Raw genomic sequence first — 18,766 nt, 5'->3', positions numbered from 1 at the left:
ATGGGGCCTTATCTTCTCATCCATAGAATGAGGATGGCAGTGTCCAAAAAGTAGGAGGGAAGCTCCCCCCCTCCAAGTGTTCACACTGATCTCCAGGAACACGAAGACATGAAACATTAGTTTTCTTTTTTTTGTCCTTTTCTAAAGTTTTATCTACCATCAAGAAGTACTCATAGCAGAAAACCCAAGCGCATGTTCTTTGTCAGTTAACTTTATTGAGATACAATCTACCTAAAACATAATAGATCCACTTAAAAATTAGATTATAGACAGGGTGGCTCACACCTGTAATTCCAGAGGAGGCTGAAGCAGGATTTCTGTGAGTCCAGGGCTAGCCTGGGCTGTAGTACTAAGTTTAGGGCTAGCCTGAAGTAGAGAGCAAGACATTGTCTCAAAAAAAAAAAAAATCAAAACTGAAACAAAGGAAACACAGGAAGAGATTAACAGGTCCTGGTGTCTACCCTCCGACCTGCCCAAACCCGCACCTATGGCTTCAGAAGGCTGAGTGAGTTAAGGAGTCTGAACCCCCATCTGCCTAGGGCATAGGCAGTACCAACAGGAGAACAGAATCAGGAAGCAGGGCCAGTCAGTCCCCCTCTCCTGCCTGGGTTCCAGTCGGGCCCCTCCACTGTTCTGCAAACATGGGGTTGAGCCCCTAGCTCACAGGCCCACCCCTGTCACCCAGGTCTGGACTCCTGTAACTGGTGGCCCGTGAATCACACAATGTACTTCTCAATGTTCCTGCAGCCTAGAGTCCAAGATAAGTTTGCAGACTAGGAGTGAGTGTACAGGAGGGCCGGTTGGCTGGCTTCCGGGTTCAGGGAAAGGTGCCTGATGGTCTGTGTGTCCCCAGGGTAGAAGGGGTGTGTCTCTTGGGACTTCTTTTGCAGGGGCATGAACCCTCAGAAGTGTTCTGTTTTCCGGATCCGACCAGCCCCTCCTGTGCCATCACCCTGGGGGTGGCGGTTTCAACAAACGAACTTGGCAGTGACAGGAACAGCTAAACCACAGCGATCCCAGGGAAACGGGCGTGCTCGGAGGTGGCTGTGCCCTGGCTCTCAAGAGCAGGCATGGCTCTCGGGGCTTTGCGCCAGAAGCCTTAGCTTCTCCCTGACACATTGTTGCAAGTTTCTAAGCTTCTCTGCACCTCATGCTTTTCTAACCCAAAGAGAGACTTAAAAATAGTACCTCCTGCACTAACCTGTAGGATTGCACCCTGCACACGGGTGGGGGTGGGTTAGGTAATCAGGACCGTGGCCTCTGCCCTTCGTTTTCTTGCTCTTTCCTGATTTCCTGCTCTTCTTAGCACCGACCTACCTTAGGGGCTTCTCACTGCCTCTCCCCCAACCCCGATGCCCCATAGTTCAGCCTTGTTTGGCCAAGTCACCCTCTCAGAGTCCCTAAGCCACTACCTGCCTAGAATGGCTGTCCCCTTTTCTGTGGTCACATTCCTCCACTCACTCCTGTTTGCTCTTTCTTTCTTCTGTCACCTTCTGCCTTCCGTATCAGACAGACTGCAAACTCCTCCAGCCTATTCTCTGGTGAAGGCGTTTGGTAAACACTGGGGACAGCCTGGGGAGGAGGCCCGGAGTTGCAAGGGCTGATCAACAGTAGTCCTGTGGTTGTCATCACTGTTATTGATCAGGCTGCCCCTTAAGACTTCCTTACTTCAAATCTAATCACACCTACCACACCTCATGGCTCACTTACAGTAAGGAACCATAATAACATCTTTAGCTATATCTTTTTTTTTTTTTTCCCCGAGACAGGGTTTCTCTATAGCCCTGGCTGTCCTGGAACTCACTTTGTAGACCAGGCTGGCCTCGAACTCAGAAATCCACCTGCCTCTGCCTCCTGAGTGCTGGGATTAAAGGCGTGCGCCACCACACCTGGCTGCTATATCTTTTTCTACTTAGGTTGAATTACATGAATTTATTACTACTACCAGCACTACTGCTACTATTATTATTATTTTTTAAAGGTTTGCTATAAGCCTTTCTGGAGTGGTTTAAGCTAATGCATAAGCACTAGAAGGCATCCAGAGAGAGGGGGGAGGGGGAGGGGGAGGGGGAGGGGGAGAGGGAGAGGGAGAGGGGTCTCCTGGCCCTTTGGATGGAGTGGGAGTGCCAAGTGCCTCCTCACTGCCCTGAGGAAGAGCACACACACACACACACACACACATACACACACACACACACCCTCTGAATCAAAATGAAAACTGCAGCATCATCTGGGGTCTTCTCATGCCTGGCAGAGAAGAGGGAACGTTCTCCAAGGTCTGATTCAGGGCTATTTGAAAAGAGCAAAAGCTTCAAGCAGGGTCTCTTGGAGGGGGGGGGATCTGGCCACCCTCCCCAAGGGAATACACTTATCTCTGGGGAAGGGAGGGAGGGAGGGCAGCAGTTTCTGGATGTCCAGAGCACTCTGCTCCTCCTGTAGAAGGCTCCATTGCTGAGCTGTGCAGACTCAGTCACCATCGAGGCCACGCCCACTTCCCAGATGGAGAAACTGAGGTGGAAACCAGCAGGCCAGAGATCACAGAGGGGACAGGGTTTGTGTCTGCCACCTTGTCTCAGATCACTTGGGCTCTGTGTGTGTGTGTGTGTGTGTGTGTGTGTGTGTGTGTGTGTATTATCTTGCCGTTGCCACCTAGCCTTTTTTTCAGTGGTCCAGAAGTCTCAGAATGTTTCTTCACTGTCAGGACACTCCATGATAGCAGTAATACATCCGCGTCTCTCTAGTGATCTCCTCGGGGGTAAAGTCCCGGAAGGAGAGGCCTGGGAGCAAAGGGCAGGTAGATCCATTTCACAGACTTTTGTTTCTATGGTTACTCTACAAAATGATACACCTCAGGCAAAAGCTTGCAACCTTGCCAGCACGTTTTTTGGTTGTTGTTGTTTTGTTTTTTCTTTTGGTTTTCCGAGACAGGGTTTCTCTGTATAGCCCTGGCTGTCCTGGAACTCACTTTGTAGACCAGGCTGGCCTCGAACTCAGAAATCCACCTGCCTCTGCCTCCCAAGTGCTGGGATTAAAGGTGTGCACCACCATGCCTGGCTACCAGCACGGTTTTTTAACTTTCTATGTTTATATTCTGTTGCTTTTACAAAGCAATGAGACTGTTTCATTTATGATATGTTTTATGTCCCCACCCCCACCCCTTGGGTCTCATGTATCCCAGGCTATCCTTGATCTCCATTTGTAGCAGAGGATAGCCTGGCTTTGGTGGATGAATTTCCCATCCTCTGCCTTCACCTCCAAGTGAATCTCCAAGTTCGGTCGATTCGGTTTTGGGGATGGAACTCTGCCGACCGAGCTGCACCCTAGCTTCTAAGCACCCCATTCTTGGAATTAGGATTCCTGGCTGGTTTGTTGTGTGGCCTTTACCAGGCACACCCCCTTCAGGGACAGGTGATTATCTGCCCATAGAATACGGGCGTTGGATGAGATAGACGGTTTCTAGACTGCCCCTAGAATAAGGGCCTGAGATGAGATGGTTTCTAGAGACCCTTTCAGGTCAGAGACTCCACAACTCCACAGTACATTTTTAAAGTTCGGGATGGTTTTGTAATAATCAGGACCTGCCTGCTCATGCGCCATCACTGTAGCCTCCCAGATCACAAACGCTCCCAATGACAGGGGACTCAGGTGGTACTTAGGCTTTCGAGCTGGCGCTGGGCTCTGGCAGCCACACTTATACTTAGTCTCCCTTTATGAGGGGATAATAACACTCATTTGCAGGGAAGCTCCAGGTTGGGGCCACAGGGCAAGGTCCCCTGCCACACTGCTTTGGCCCTGGCAACGCACAGCACCCTATGATGCCCACCCAGCCCTCTGCCTGTACACTTAGGTGAGGTAGGGCTCACCACCTGCGCTGGCCTGGGGAAAGGGAAGGGTCTCCTCTTTTTAGCCTTAAGAAAGTCCTTGGGCGAGGGAGAGGGAGGCAGGCGACCAGGAGGTGCTGAACCTGTTCCTTAATGGGGACAGATGTCAGGAAATGAGGCAGAAGTGTCCAGAGATGGGCTTAAGCCTTTCTCTCCCTCCACATCCCTCAAGAGATGTCTGGAGGCGAGGGACGTGTAAGGACACATTCCTGTGCTGAGGCACAGGTGGTTATGAACAAGTCCCTGGAGCATTCGAAGAAGAGCAGGCTCTGAGGCAGAAGGGCCACATGCTATCTAAGGGACACTATCAGGATTGCAGCCACAGTGGGACCAGATTCCCCAGTTTCAGCTAGTGAGAGTCCCCATCTCGTGAAGAATGCAACATAAGACCTTCATCAAAAGGCATCTTACAGAACTTCCCAGCCCTACACCAGAGGTCTTTAAAGATCCCGGAGTCACTGCACCCCTAGATACATGCTCAGTCCCCCAACCCCCGGAGACACTGTCTTCCTGGCAAGTGGACTGAGGACCGAGTGTGGCAGTGCCAACCCTGTCCCACCAGGCTGGTACACAGAACTGGGCTCCTGCAGCTGGCCAGGACGCGGACCAGGACGTCCTTCTCCATTGCCCGAATGCAGGTGGGTGTTTGCTCGGCTCGGGTCCAGGCAGGTCTGAGGCTGAGATCTGGCCACTGCCAGCGCGGGGCTCCTCCTCCAGTTCCAGGCGATGAGCCTGGTCTGGGTAGCAGACTGCTCGCCCCACCCGCGCGCCCAGGTCGCCTCGGCAGGGACTCGGGGATGCTTCCTCCTCCACTGTTTCCCCGGACTGGAAGCTGAGGCCCCCGCGGGTAACCCAGCCAGGACAGGAACAATCACGACTCGGGTTCACGGGGCACCTGGGCCACACTAGGGCCTGTCGAGACTGGCTGCCGCGCCCAGGGCGGGCCGCTCACCGCGGCAAGAGGCGCGGGCGGTGAGGACTGGCCCCTAACCTCTGGAGCGCGAACCTGGGGGTCGCTGCTCCTAGTCACCCACTGAGGGAGCGGCCGCACCAGTATCCCGTTGGGGAAACTGAGGACTGAAGCGGGGCAGAGCTTTGTGTGAGGTCGTGCGGGGGTCTGAAGGATAGGTCTCCGCGACGCCGGGGACAGCATCCCTCCCGCCACCGAGCCGCAGCTCGGGCGCAGCGAGCGTCCCGCCCGGCCCGGTCCCACCCTACCTTGTTGGCTGCCGCGCAGGTGGCGGCGGCGGCGGCTCCGGCGGCTCCCGCTCCCGCTCCGCGCTTCGCGCCGCCCGCCGAGTCCCCGCGCCCAGTGCCGCCGCCTCCCCGCGCACCCCGGCGGGCGGGACCGGGCCGGGCGGGGCCGGGGCGGGGCGGGACGGTGAGGCCCCGCCTGTGCGCCGCCCGTCGCCCGCAGCTCGGATCCCGTCCCGCGTGCACACACTCTCGCCTCTGACACGCTCTCGCCGCAGGCTTTGGGTGGGACTCGGATCCCGAACCTCAGTTTCTCCTTGCTGAGATGGAGACTGTCACCGCGCCTGCCTCCCAGATGGCTCGAAGCTGGATCCCGCAGCGAGCGCCGGGACCGCAGCTCTGCAGGCGGCGGGAGAACTGGAGAGCAGAGGGCGGCTGCGCATCCGGGAGATCCTTCCCACTGCTGCCATTAGGGGGCGCTGCGTCCAAGCCGGGTGCTCACTGAATATGGAAGATAGGACGTCATATCTTTCATAATAACCACGCCACACCACCTGTCTTGGAAAGAGTTCTTCGTGTTTTGTAGTGATGTGTTTGGTGAGGGGTGGGGGGAGGAGGGAGACTAGCACTGTACCTGGCGCATAGTAGGTATTGTATATATTGTTAACTAAATACACAATTTATTACATTTGATCTACCAACGCCTTCAATGTAGTCATAATACTCCCATTTCATAGATAAGAAGTTGAGACTTTAGCGGAGTTCTTGGTAGGCTCTATAACTAATTTAATGTATGATTTGTGATGGTGGAATTGAACATTAGGACCTTGCATATGCTTGTTGGGCAAGTATTCTACCATTGAGCTACACTGTGAGACCTCTCCTCTTTTTCTGAAACAAGAGTCCACTAAATTGCTTAGGTTGGCTTTGAACTAGCCATCTTCCTCCCTCAGCCTCTAGGAGCTGGGATTATAGGACTTCACCACCACACTCAGCTCTGGTGAGTCCTTGAGAACTCACTTTAGAACAGCAGTTGCTAAAGCCTTCCTCTGGTTCCCGCTGAACCACAGGGCCCTGGGCCATTTTTCTTCCTAGAGCTGTGGGTTTCCTACATCTGAATTTCCCCTGCATCCCTCTTGGAGCTGCACTGGCAGAAGCACACAGCGTACAACCGCAGCCGTTGGACCTTTGCCCTCAAGGGTCCATGCGTGCGTGCGCTTTTGTGTAGGTAGGGGTCAGAGGCAAACTTTCAGAAGTTAGTTCTTTCCTTCCATCTTATTTCTGCAATGCTACATATTTCTGGCTGGCTGTCCCTGAGCTATCAGGCAATTCTGCCTCCCATCTCCAAGTAGGGAGGCATTCAGCTTTTTACATGGTTCCTGGGGACAGGTCTCAGGCTGCCTGACTCCTGCGACAGCACTATTACCCTCTTAGGCATTTTGCCAGCCCATTTATTTTTTTAAAGAGGGTCCCACATAGCCCAGGTTGGTCTTACACTGTCTATGAACTAAGAAGAACCCTTGAACTCATTCTCCTGTCTACCTCCTAAAGGCTGGGGCCATCATGCCAGGCCCACCACCACAGTGTTTCTGACTTGGCTTTATCCTGGAGCAGGCTGACTCATCTGGATGCCCCAGCACAGTAAAGGCGGAGCTAGGGTCTGGTGGTCCTCTCTCTCAGCATCATTCCCAAGCTCCGGCTTGCATCATCTCCTTTGGAAGGTCTCTTTCAAAATCATTTTAAAAGAAACTCTTTTTTTCATGGTGCCAGGCCAGTTGTCTGTTGGGACAGGCTTGTTTGACAGGGATTATCTGGGGGACTGTGGGCACGTGGACCCGTAAATCAGAGGGGAGGCCTGGAACCTGGCATGCCTCTTCTGTGTCTGGGGAGGGGCTTTCCCTGTGTCCTCTTACCATCTCCTAATCCTGCCTCAGGTGTGGAAGGCAGCCCCTGACAACCCCTAAGTTACACACAAGGGGACACAGCCTACCAGGGCCTGCTCAGACACTATGGGGTGTGTTGGGTTGGGGGACACCCACTGATTGACTTTCTACTTGTGTCTGTGCGTGCGTGCATAAGTGTCTCTGTGTGTGCACGTGTGTGTTGCACTGGGAGAAGATAGCCCCTGGGCAAGGGTCTATTTGGGGTATAAGCTTGAACAAAGTAGTCTGGGAGCCTGTCCCTCTCACATCGAGGCTTTGGGGTCTCTAGGCCCCTGTCCCTTTGTTCTCTGAGAAGGCCTGCTGGTCCAGGGGTGGGAGGGGTCGATCTTGGAGTTCCGGCTCTGTTCTGGGTAGGAAGGTGGGGCTGTGGCATCAGATCCTCCAGCCTCTGAAGCAGTGGCCCCTGGGGAAGGGGCAGCAGCTGTGGGGCGAGCAAGGAACCTGACACTAGGGGTAGGCCCCAGGCCCTGAGGGAGGGGCAGGCTCTGCCCCAGCAGCAGCCCAGAGAGTCTCAGGCTCACCCGCACCCCTTGTTTGTTTCTGTTCCAGTTCAGGCAGCCCAGACGCTCATGGCTCATCGTTTTTCTCTTATTTATTTGGTTTCTGAGACACTGTTTGGCTGTGTAGTCCAGTGTTGGAACTGCTGGGAACTATCCCACACCTGACTCCCCTTTTTCTTTTCCTAGAGTTGACCCTGTGGGTGTGCCCACAGGCAGTCACGGCCAGAGCCCGCCCTCCCTTTCTGTGTGACACTACATTAAGTTCTCTGAGTCCTGTTACTGGAGCTTGGCCTGCTCGTTCAGGGATGGAGGAGGCAATTAGTCCCAGAACACTTACCCCCCAGGGTTAAGCCTCCTGGCTCCAAGAGTAGCTGAACACAAGGCCCAGCACTGCTGGAACACAGTGCAGCTTGGTAAGAAAGCTGCTCTGGTCCCCCAAGGAGGAGCGCAAGTGCTTGGCAGAGTTCTCCTCTAGGGAGAGTTGAGGCAGAGGAGAGGTGGGGGCTGTGGCTTGGTGGGGGAGTAGTAGAGAGGGCACTGTTTATCTAGCAGCCTGTGCCCACAGTTCGACCTGTTTTTGGCTTTTTGGTGGTGGCTTTTGGGAGAGCCAGTCATTACCTAGCCATGTCCCCTCCATGTAAGGCTGCTTACCAACTGGCTCTGGTGAGCCCAGTGAGCTGCTGCCCTGCTCCCCTCCCAAGCCTACCCTGTTGGCCCCACAGGCCAGAGTGGATGCTTGCTCCAGGCCCACTGTCCAGTCCACATCAAGTTCCTCAGGGTAGCAGGCAGGGGCTCCCCTGGGATGACCCAGTGGGCTGTAAACAGAAGGCAAGCTTTAGGCACGAGGCTGTAGAGATGGTCCTTATGAGCAGGGTGGTCTCAACACACAGATCCAGGTGGCAACTCAGAGGGGATACTGTCTGGAAAGACAGATGCCCTGAAAATGCAGGCCTTGAACTTGGGGTGCCACATAACGGTGACCAAGGCCTGGAGCCAGAGGGTGCCAGCGGGAACATTCCTGACACCTTGTGCCCAGGAGTCCTGGTAATGAGATATCTTCTGTCCTAAAGGTGGAGCGCCATCAGCTGCAAGGATGTTGATTTATGTCATCATGGCTCTGACAGGAGGACCCGAAGGTCAGGGCCACACTCGACTGCATGGAGTCTGAGGTCAGCCTGAGTTCCTCGAGACCTGGTCAGAAGACGAAATCCAAAGGAATGGAAAAGGCGGTGCCTCAGAGACTGGTCAGGTGACCGGGCGTGTATCCCTGCCTCCTGTCCTGTGTGTGAAAGTGCTCTGTGGGGCAGTGACACAGGCTGGCAAGCCTGGGAGACTAAGGCCTGGAGAGGGCAAAGGCCTGGTCCAGGGTCACACACACCTCCCGCCCATGGCTGAACTCTATCTTCCTGCCAGCAAAGGTGAGAAAGGCTTTGGGGACAGAGGGGTCCGTCAGCTGTCGCCTTCTCCTTCGTCCTCGCTGACGCAGCCCTCGGGCGGTGGCGCTCTGCCCCGGGATGCCCGCCTCTGCAAGTACTCCACTTTCAGCAGCTCCAGCTTGCTCAGCTCCGCCTCCAGTCGCTCTCGGTGGGCTGCCCGCAGCTGCCGCAGTTGCTTCATGGGAAATGGGTTCATGTCATTGAAGGCTATGCTCATGAGCTTCCTGAAAGGAAGGTACAGTCAGCCAGGGCACGGTTACCAGTTTCGGCCCGGTCCCGACATCCGTCCACCCTAGAATGATGGTTGGTCCTGCCTTCTGGAGCTAACCTTCCGGGGATGGGGGTGGGGGAGACTATTCCTACCTAGAGCTGAGGCTGGAGGGAGTTAGGCAGGTACCTGATCCAGTAAAGGAAGGGCAGCTCTGGAGGGCTTCCTGGAGGAGGCACATGGGAGCTTAGCTTTGAGGATAGGGACCAGGCTCAAGATAATGGAGGAGCAGTGGAGGAGGGAACCAGGAGGCTCCTAGGGGCAGAGCCAGTGGTGGGTTGGTTGTCCCACATCCTGGGTCTTGATGGCAGGGTGAAGGTGGGCTTTGGAGCCTGCTTGCCATACAAGGATACAGAGGGGGCGGGCAGCTCACCGGCTGTCGCAGATGGTCTTGGTGAAGAAACGCAGGTACTGGTAGATCTCCAGGCTGTCCTGGAGTTGCAGGATCGCTTCCTCATTGTACTTGAAGATGGCCAGAGCATATCGGAACACCACCTAGGGCACAGTGGGATTCAGGTGGGGTAGAGACCCAGGCAGGTACTGTTGGGGGGGGTGCGGGGGGGGCATGACTCAGCGACTCCAGGAATATGGAGGTTTCTGGCAGGCCAGAGTGGAAGCCTAGGGCCACGAAGTGTGGGAGGCAGTGGGAGGGAGGGACAGGTGACAGGAAGCCCTAAAGGAAGCACAGCTTGAAACATTGCTTTATGCCTGGTCTCTGAATGCCTGAGCTCTCTACAAGACATGAAGAGGCACTGCCCTGCTGGAGTCAAGGGCGTTAGTCCCAGTAGCATCTTTGGTGGGTCGCCTGGTGAGGTCACAGGCAAGGCTTGGACCAGACCCAGGCTCCAGAGGCAGGGCCGCTGCTTCCTCTCATATTGCACAGAGCACTTTACAGTTTAGTATCACAGATGGCTCTGACAGGTGGCCGTCTTTCCGTTCAGTGGGACCAGGCACACTTACCTTGGTCCCTTCATACAGGAAGGCATCCCAGACCCGCAGGAGGATGTCACTGATGAGAGAGTCGGCGAAGACCACGAGGAACCAGTTGAAAGTGATAAGAGAGAGGTCTACACGGTGCTGCCCCAGGTGCGCAGTCAGTCGGGGCAGCTTCTCCGAGAGGAGGTCCTGGAGCACCCGCTGGTCCGCCTGGGAGGCAGAAGAGGCCTGTCACTTCGGCTGGCTCCCTCTCTGCCTGCTCTTCAGGCCCCACGTCAGAGGTCCTGGGCAGGCCTGTTTTGTACTGGGAATGGTGTGTGTGTGTGGCAGGTGAAGCAACATCACCATGCCTCCTGACACTTGGGCAGAGCAACAGGCTTTGCCATGGGTCTCTCCATGGGTAAGTCCTTGGCCCCTTTACCCAGCCAATGTCCCTGACAACTAATTTGTCTCATGTTTTCAGGAACAAAAGAGACTTTTCAAGGCGGCTTCTCTAGACCCATATTGGTCTGACTCTTAAGATGCTTGGCGGACACTTGGGGTGAGGGTCTGAGACAGATACTGATATCACAGTGTGTCCTGACACATCAGGTGGCAGGAATCTAAAGCAGGAAGCTGCAGGCCACAGCTGCTAGTGACCTCTCCTGGTGGCTCTGCCTTATTTATTTCAGTGGACATGGCTGGTTACTCCTGGGACAGATCCCTCCTCCTTGGCAGTGCCCTGATCTGTGTCCCCTCCTGCTCCTTCTTGCCTAGAACCGTGACAGTCCTCCCTGTGACATCAGTGTTGCTGTGGTGAGAACTCAGGGATGCCCTTCCCTCCCTCCCTCCTTCCCTCAGAGGCATGACAGCGCCAGAGCCCCATGTGAGCCACCAGATCCGTGATGAAATGGGACCAAGAACTGCCTGTGATCCACAGTACAGCAGTCAAGGCAGGGGCAGACTCCTCCCTCTGCTGGTAACCGGGGACACTAGGTGGGGTCCCCGGCTGCCTATCTTCTCTGTTCTGAATTTGGCCAATTCTCCAAGGTCAAGGTAAACCAAAAGCAAGCTTGATGCTGGTGCACAATGCATCTCCCTTTCAGAGATCTTAAGACGCAGCAATGAGATATGGTATTTCCTAGCCAGCCTTACTGTAGCGGGGCAGACCTAAGACATGGTTCTAACCAAAAGAAAAGAAGGCAGAAAGGAGAAACTGCAGACTGAAACTCCAGCAGCCACCTGTCTGCTTTTGGCGTACACCACGGCCACAGACGGGGTTGAGGGTGGCACAGCCCTCTTGTAACCAACTGGTGATGAACATGAGGATGGCGGAGCAGGAAGCTGGGGGGAGCCTGACCCTGCGGCATCAAGGACCATACTTGGTCCCTTCCTCTCCATGAGGCCAGGCGCAGTCCCTTCTGTCTGAGCTGGCTCTCTCCTTGCAGCTGCGCTTGATCCCTGCCATCTCAAAAGGCACCCAGGAGGAGCGGTGGGTGTCAGACATGGCAGCAGGAGGGGAAAGAGCTGGGGGTGTGATGAAGGAAGGATAGAGGCTGCAAGGCAGAAGGGCTGCCACAGCAAGAACCCGGTAGGGGATGGGGATATGACTTAACAATTCTTAAGTCCACACAGTGACCTTATTACTATTCTAGAGTAGGCCAGCCTGGGGTTCTTTGCCTGGTTCGGGGCAGCAACCCTGCCCGGGGATGTGGCATCCTCACCTGCCCAGCCCACCATCACGTGGCCTCTCTCTTTTCTTGACTGGGAGATGGCAAGGGACATTGATTTCTGTCTCCCTCCCCAGGAAGCAAAGCTTCCCGGTAGCATGACGTCACCACTGGGCCAACTTGCAGGTGGGTAGGACCTCACCATCTTACAGGCCCTCAGTGCCAGGAGACTCCTAGCAGATAGAGAGGGTTCAAAGGCCACTGTGTTGGAGAGGCAGAGTCCCAGGATCTGCTGGCCTGAAGGAACTCCTCTGGGGGAGGGGGTTGCCTCGGGGGGGGGGGGAGGTGGGGGCATGTACCGCCCTCCTGCTCACCTGGGATGCAGTCAGTGTCTTGCTGTAGTACTCAGCTGGCAGTATGGTCTCCACAATGGCCACCAGGCACCAGAAGGCACTCTCCTCATCCTCTAGGACCAACAGGGCGATGGCCGCCAGCCTGCAGAGAAGGGAGGAGCCAGGAGTGACCCACAGCAGTTGCGGTGCTGCATGGCAGAGAGAGCATCCTGGGGCCTGGGTTGAGTTCTCCCATACGGCACTGGGCTAGCCCTAAACCCAGACCAGGCTGGTAGTCATGGCGCCCGGGGTGAGAGGTTTGGAGGATGCTCACAGGTCAAAGTCCAGAGCCGTAGAGATCAATTCAGAACAGAGGCTCTGAGGCTGGGTTGCCTGGGTGGGAATTATGGTAAGGATTGTTTCCTGGGTGGCCTTGGGTAAACTACTTAACCTGTCTCAGCTTCAGCCTCCTCATACGCATCAGGGCTGGGTGAGGACCAGTGCTCAGCGCTGTTGGCAGTCAGCATGTTTACTGTCCACCCGGTGCATGTAACGCGCAGTCAGTGCTCAGTAAGTACTGGCTACCTTCACCTTCGCACTGGCAAGCTCTGAGAGCCTGTGAGGGACACCACCCACCTGTGGGGGCTGTGTGGTCCCAAGGGAGAGCAGACCTTGTGCCCTACTCGCTGGCACACCCTGTGCTGAGCACACACACCCTTTCCTCCTATGCGCCTTCACCAGTTATGAGGTCCTACTGAGACCGGGGTGGGGGACAGCGGGGGACAGACAGACAAGCCTTGAGCTGCGTGGGGACATCTCCCCCCAGAGAAGCACTCTGCTTCTTCCACCTTCCCTGAGGGGACACATCCAGGCCACATCCAAGAGACCACTCCCCAGCACGGCTTCCATGGACCCTGGCAAACACACAGCCTGTCCTAGACACTCGCGGAGGCTCAGAGTGTTTCAGCAAAGCCTCGCGACTTTCTGTAGCAATGAGCCCAAGGGACAGACACTCTGACACAGGGGGGTCCTGGGAACCATGGGGCCCTTCTGTACATTACACATCAGGTCTGGGGAGCAGCCCTCTTCAGGGCAGCTGTAGGGAGAAGGGTGCTGCACTGGAAGTCATGGGCTCTCTGTGGAATTACAGAAGCTTTGGTTTTTATTTTATTTTAATTTTTTAAAATGTCTTCCTGACCTTTTTTTTTTTAAAAAAAGATTTATTTATTTATTATATGTAAGTACACTGTAGCTGTCTTCAGACACACCAGAAGAGGGCATCTGATCTCATTACAGATGGTTGTGAGCCACCATGTGGGTGCTGGGAGTTGAACTCAGGACCTTTGGAAGAGCAGTCAATGCTCTTAACTGCTGAGCCATCTCTCCAGCCCTGATTATTATTATTATTTATTATTTTGAGATAGCCTCACTATATAGCCAGGCTGGCTTAGAACTTGCAATCCTCTGGCTTCAGTCTGCGGGTGCTGGCGTTGCAGGCGTGTGCCATCCCAGCCTGCACTGCAGAGCCTTGCAGAGCCAAGTGTTTATGCATCTTGGGGTTCTTCATGGATTGGGTTCATGGCCTCCATTTCCTTTTGAGGTTCATGACTTAGAACAGGACTGTTTTCCCCAAAACAGGGAGCGCGCGCCCTCCCTCCTCAGCGGATCGCTCGCTCACATGGGGAGTGACCGGCTCCTTGCTCTGTCTGGCTCTGCCTTCCATGGGTATTTATACAAACCCTCCTGACTCTGAGCTGAGTGCAAAAAGAGAAAAACAGCCACAGGTCTCCTGGGACATTGGAGGCTCTTGGAGCAGGGGGAGGGGACCTGTAGAGGTCACCAGGTTCAAGAAAAGAAAATGTCCTGTGTGTCAACTACCACTCTGTCAGTGACCAGGGGACACATATGTAATCATGGAACTTTTGGCTGTTGAGTCTGAACACTACCTGAGACTTTCCTTCAAACGGGTCTCTTCTAGTTTCTTCTTATGGGTTACCTCTGGTCAAGGCAAACATCTTACTGGACAGATGGGGAGACCAGAACTCAGAAGGCAAAAGTGGCCATCACTAAAGATCATCTTAGCAGAGGGGACCGATCCCGGATGCCCAAGTCCAGCCTGCTGCTGTCTCTCCTAACCCACCCTTTCCCACAAAGCTCAGAATGTCCTCAGATCAGGAACTCCAGTCTGTATTGTCTTAGACTTCTGCATACAGATGGCCTTATTTGAGGGTGGTCCCTGCCAGGGCTCACCACTGCTGAGGGAGGGTGGAGGGGGGGGGAGTACAATGGGACACCACCTGAACAGGCCTAGAAAGGCATGTGAAGAGGGCGGCGAGAACTACATTTAGTGCACTCACATTATTCTCATAAGAAAACGGACTTCAAGTGCTTGCTCTGAGCTGGCAACACACATCTCTGCATTATCTGTAACCCTAGGAACAAGCTGCCTTAGGTGAACTGTTTATTCGGCCACAGTGCATGCAGTTCTAAGATTGACCACTAGATGGCGACACAGACAGCCATAAGGGACTTGCAGCTGCAAAAAACAATACCTCTCTTGAGATGGAGGCAGGCTCTAGTGTACATAGCTTTCTATTTAAAGCAATAACATAAATATTTGCGTGGATACCAATTATGTGTGCTTGCATATCAATTTAAGCAAAGGCAGCCTCGAGAGATATACTGAAAGGCACCTGCCCCCTTTTGCTTCCCATGTCCTCCAGTGGCCGCCTTGTTGTTGGTCTTACTTTACTTTATACCAGGGCATTCTGTTCCCGAGGCTCCTACCATGACAGCTTTCCCTGTCCCTTAGCCATTGGCCAACCTCTGGAGTTCAGATCCCCTGTGTGGCTAAGGCCTCCGACTTCTGTAAAGGACACACTGGATTAGAAAAGCTTTGGGAGTGGCCCAGCATCATCCCCTGTGGCCCAGTTCCCACTTAGAGGGTGGGTTGTAGGAAGGACTAGGCATGGGCCAATCCAGGGCCAGAGGCTGCTGGGCTGCCACGCACAGTGAAATTCTGGACAGCTTCTATAAGCTCAGGTCTCAGCTGGAAGATGGGGTCCCCACCTCCACCTGCAGGGTCAGAGCTTAAAACTCACCACTCACCTAATCCCGGAGTTTCTGGTCCTCACAGCTTCTGTTTCCGTTTAAACTCAGGCCTTTGCATCCTACCACTGAGTCACGGCCTCGGGTTTCTTTCTTTCTTTTCTTTTTTTGAGACAAGGTAATCCCTACATCATGCAAGCTGTCCTTGAACTCAACTCTAGTCCAGGCAGAAAGGCCGTGAACTTGTGATTCTCCTGCTCCGGCTTCTTGTGTAGCTAAGATTTTTGGTCTCCGTCACCGGCCCCATCTTTACATCGCCTACTCCTGAATTTTGGTCAAGAATTCACCAGCACTTACTGCTTTATTTGTTCTCATGTGTATCTGTGTGTTCTTACGTGGGGTTATGTGCACCACGTTTACATGCATGTCCGTGAAGGCCAGAAGACGGCGTCAGATCCCTTAGAGCTGGAGTTATGGGTGGTTTCAGGCCACCGCATGGCTGCTGGGAACCTGGGCCTTGTCCTCCGACCTAGTTTAACTGCCGCCAGACTATGCTGGCTAGAGTTTTGTCAACTGGACACAGCTAGAGTCATTTGGGAAAAGGGGGTTTCAAATGAAAAAACACCTACAGGCCAGCTGGGGAAGGCATTTTCTTAAATAGCATTTGCTGTGGGAGGGCTTGGCCTACTGTGGGTGGGGCCACCTCTGGGCAGGTGGTCCTGGGTGTTGTAAGGAGGTAGGCAGAGCAAGCCATGGGAGTAAGCCAGCAAGCACCGTTCCTCTAGGGCCTCTATACCAATCCCTGCTGAGCTCCTGCCCTGGCTTCCCTGGAGGATGGACTGCGAGCTGTAAGATGAAATTAACTCTTTCCCCTCAACCTGCTTTTGGTCATGGTTTTTTGTTTTTTTTTTTAAATCACAACAATAGAAACACCAAGACACCATCTCTCTAGGCCCTCTTAAACTTTAAAAAAAAATTACACTTATGTGTGACTATGTATGCACGTGCCAAGTGTGCGGAGACCAGAGGACAACTGTGGGGGCTGATTCTCTCCCCCTGCCATGTGTGTTCCATCCAGGGTTCGAACCCAGCCGACCCCTTTACCTTCTGGGCTGTCTTGCCTGTCTCTTCACAGCTATTCTGAAAGAAGATTCACACGTGTCCCTTCTGGAATTTAACGTATGTAGAAAGGACTGCACAGTCTTGCTGGGTTAGTAAGAGCGGGTGGGCTGTCTAACAGATACTGCCTGTCCCAGGCAGCACAGCAATAGATCCTGACAGAGGTCTGGACTGAGCTACAGGACTGCTGGGAGTTTAACTCACAAATCCCAGAAATTACATACACATGCTCAATTTCACTCACATTTAGACTGGAAATAGAAATACAGAAAGTCTCTGCCCTTGGGACCCATTGAAATATGAGTGAGGGCATTCTGAGCGCTGACTCTGTGCTAGATAAATGTCACGCATCACCTGTTCTGAAGGGAGAGCAGACAGCCTATGTAACGTTAGCTTGAGGGTATGTGTGCTCGAATTAAATTGAGTCAAACTTGCTTTGGGAAATATCGGAGACTATGCAATTTCTATGGCAATAACCAGGGGACTCATGAGAGTTCCCCAGTGTTGGAGGGGACGGCCACCTCTACCAACAGAGTGGTTCTATCCTCAACGTGATCTATCTCCCTCTGCTGCTGACCACAGTCAAACAGACAGTAACCCAGGGAGATCTGCGCTCTGAGCTGATAGCACTCCTGCAGACAAAGGGACCGTTCCTAAGACCCGCCCGACATTCTGCAGGAAGTGTGGCAAGCACCAACCCCAAAGGCCTGGGTTCTGAGATACGATACGAAACGAAACGGAGGCACGCTGGGAAGAGAGGGCTGTGTACTCACCTCCGTGGGGCTCACCTGTTTAGGCCTTGGCAGTAGCCAATGGTGGGGTTCTGCCAGGAGAAGGCCAGAAGCACCCGACGGAGCTTGTCAGGGAAGTTGGAGGTCGGGCAGGTGAAGTGCTTGTTGGTGGGGAAGGTCCGGTTGAGGTCCAGCTCGATCTGACGAGCCGCAGGGTGCTCACATGCCCGGCCCCGGGCTAGAAGCTCTTGGTAGCAGCCAGGAGCCTGCAGGTGCCGGACACGGCGGTGGACCAGCCACCTCCAGACTCGGGGACGGTGTTCTCGGGGCACCCCTGCCCGAAGGAGCTGTTTGAGCTCGGCTGAGGGCGCGAGCTCCGTCAAGGTAGCCCAGCGGTCCCGTAGTGGCCTCTCCACAGCCTCGAGGGCCAGCAGGTGGTGGGAGCGCACCTCCAAGGCCTGGATCTTGGCTAGCAGTTTTAGGTCTTCCATCTCGTAGTCTGGCACCGTCAGGAAACCATAGTCATCGTATTCACTGATGGCAAAAGGGCCACATTAGCACAACCGTCCCTGAATGGGCTCGCACCCTGGGTGCACTGAGACCACTCCAGAGCCTGGCCTCAGTTTGCTCATCTGTACAGTAGGGAGAACCCCTCAGTAAACAGAAGAGCTAGGAGAGATGCATGCATTGGCTGCAATTCGGGCCACCTTAGCCATCCCCAGGGAGCCTGCGAGGTGGGGCTCCTCACCCGAATTCCATGGGTGCTGAATACAGAGAGCAGAGACGCAAAGTGACTTGCTTAGGGACAAAAAGCAAACCTGGAAGACAACTTGCCAGTGACCCTCGAGCCCAACAGACACAATTTCCTGCTTGCTGTGCCCAACCAGGGTTTGGCTGCAGAAGGCAGCTTGAGTAATTGTGGGCGCCGTGGCTATGTGGTCTGTGTGCCTCCAACAGGCCTGCCCCCTCAGCTGTGTGTCCCGCATCCTATGTGCCTGAGCCTGGGGAGCTCACAGCTGTGTAGTGCTGGCATATGTGGCCAGAGGTACTAGCGACAAGGATCTCACATTACCCCGCAGCCCCTCCCTGGTTGCCCACTGGGTTCACCTGACGGGGCTCAGCCCCACGCTGTCCGCCTCTCCTGCTTCCCACTGCAGGGCCTCCTGGATCAGCTGCTGCAGCAGCTCAGGGAAGTCACCAGCCTCGGCTCCTGCTGCCTCCTGCAGCCTCCGAAGCCCGGCCAGGTACTTGCTTTCTACCTGGCAGTTCCTGGCTTGCAGGTAGGCGCACTGCGAGATTGGAGCAGCTAGTCAGGCATCTGGGCTGCTTAGGCTACCAGAGCCACGAGCAGCTTTGGGGCCCTCCCAATTCTGCTTCCCCTGCCCACCCCTCTCCTGGACCTGCAGATAGAGAAAGGAGGCCATGGCTTACAGCAGGGAAGTGAAAGAGACCCAGGACCGAGGAGGGAGTGGGATCAAAGGAGGCGAGGGGCAGATATAGCACAACGCATGCGCGGCTTGGAGTCTCATCCCAGGTCAGACACCGCAAGCACTGTGGCCAGTGACAGGTCAGCTAATGCGTTTGTAACAGGGGTACAAAAACAGGACCCCACTTCCTTAGCCTGGAGTGTGCCCCTGCACTCCCACCCCTATCTCCACTTCAGTGAACAAGTCAGCCGGCTTTGGGTGAGTCAAATGTGCTCTCTGGGCCTTGCTTTTTGTCTCTGTGA

General features: G+C 54.6%; 2 protein-coding genes and 1 long non-coding RNA gene across 6 annotated transcripts in view; 1 reads left to right on the top strand and 2 right to left on the bottom strand.

Annotated features, from left to right (window-relative positions):
- Positions 1–5,404, bottom strand: part of Coro2a (coronin 2A) — a 54,161-nt gene extending 48,757 nt beyond the window's left edge. The window contains exon 1 of the mRNA XM_021160099.2: positions 5,100–5,404. The gene's annotated coding sequence lies outside the window, so the exon portion shown is untranslated. The remainder of the gene's footprint in view (positions 1–5,099) is intronic.
- Positions 3,380–10,349, top strand: LOC147004326 (uncharacterized). The gene is made up of 3 exons (XR_015047388.1): positions 3,380–4,519; positions 8,589–8,936; positions 10,201–10,349. It is a non-coding gene; the product is annotated as an uncharacterized LOC147004326 (long non-coding RNA).
- The window catches only part of Tbc1d2 (TBC1 domain family member 2), a 43,085-nt gene continuing 33,228 nt past the window's right edge, over positions 8,910–18,766 (bottom strand). For all 4 annotated transcript variants that reach the window (XM_029475694.2, XM_021160588.2, XM_085839312.1 and 1 more), the window contains 6 exons: positions 18,145–18,326; positions 17,095–17,571; positions 12,182–12,302; positions 10,183–10,368; positions 9,596–9,717; positions 8,910–9,178 (listed from right to left, as the gene is read on the bottom strand). In XM_029475694.2, coding sequence (XP_029331554.1) covers positions 8,968–9,178; positions 9,596–9,717; positions 10,183–10,368; positions 12,182–12,302; positions 17,095–17,571; positions 18,145–18,326 — 1,299 coding nt within the window. In that variant the 3' untranslated portion in view covers positions 8,910–8,967. The remainder of the gene's footprint in view (positions 9,179–9,595; positions 9,718–10,182; positions 10,369–12,181; positions 12,303–17,094; positions 17,572–18,144; positions 18,327–18,766) is intronic.

The sequence above is a fragment of the Mus caroli genome, unplaced genomic scaffold, assembly GCF_978045245.1.
Source record: "Mus caroli unplaced genomic scaffold, Mus_caroli_1 scaffold_6, whole genome shotgun sequence".
NCBI lineage: Eukaryota > Metazoa > Chordata > Mammalia > Rodentia > Muridae > Mus > Mus caroli.
The sequence above is the reverse complement of the archived record's forward strand: the minus strand, read 5'-3'. Positions and strand labels throughout refer to the sequence as shown.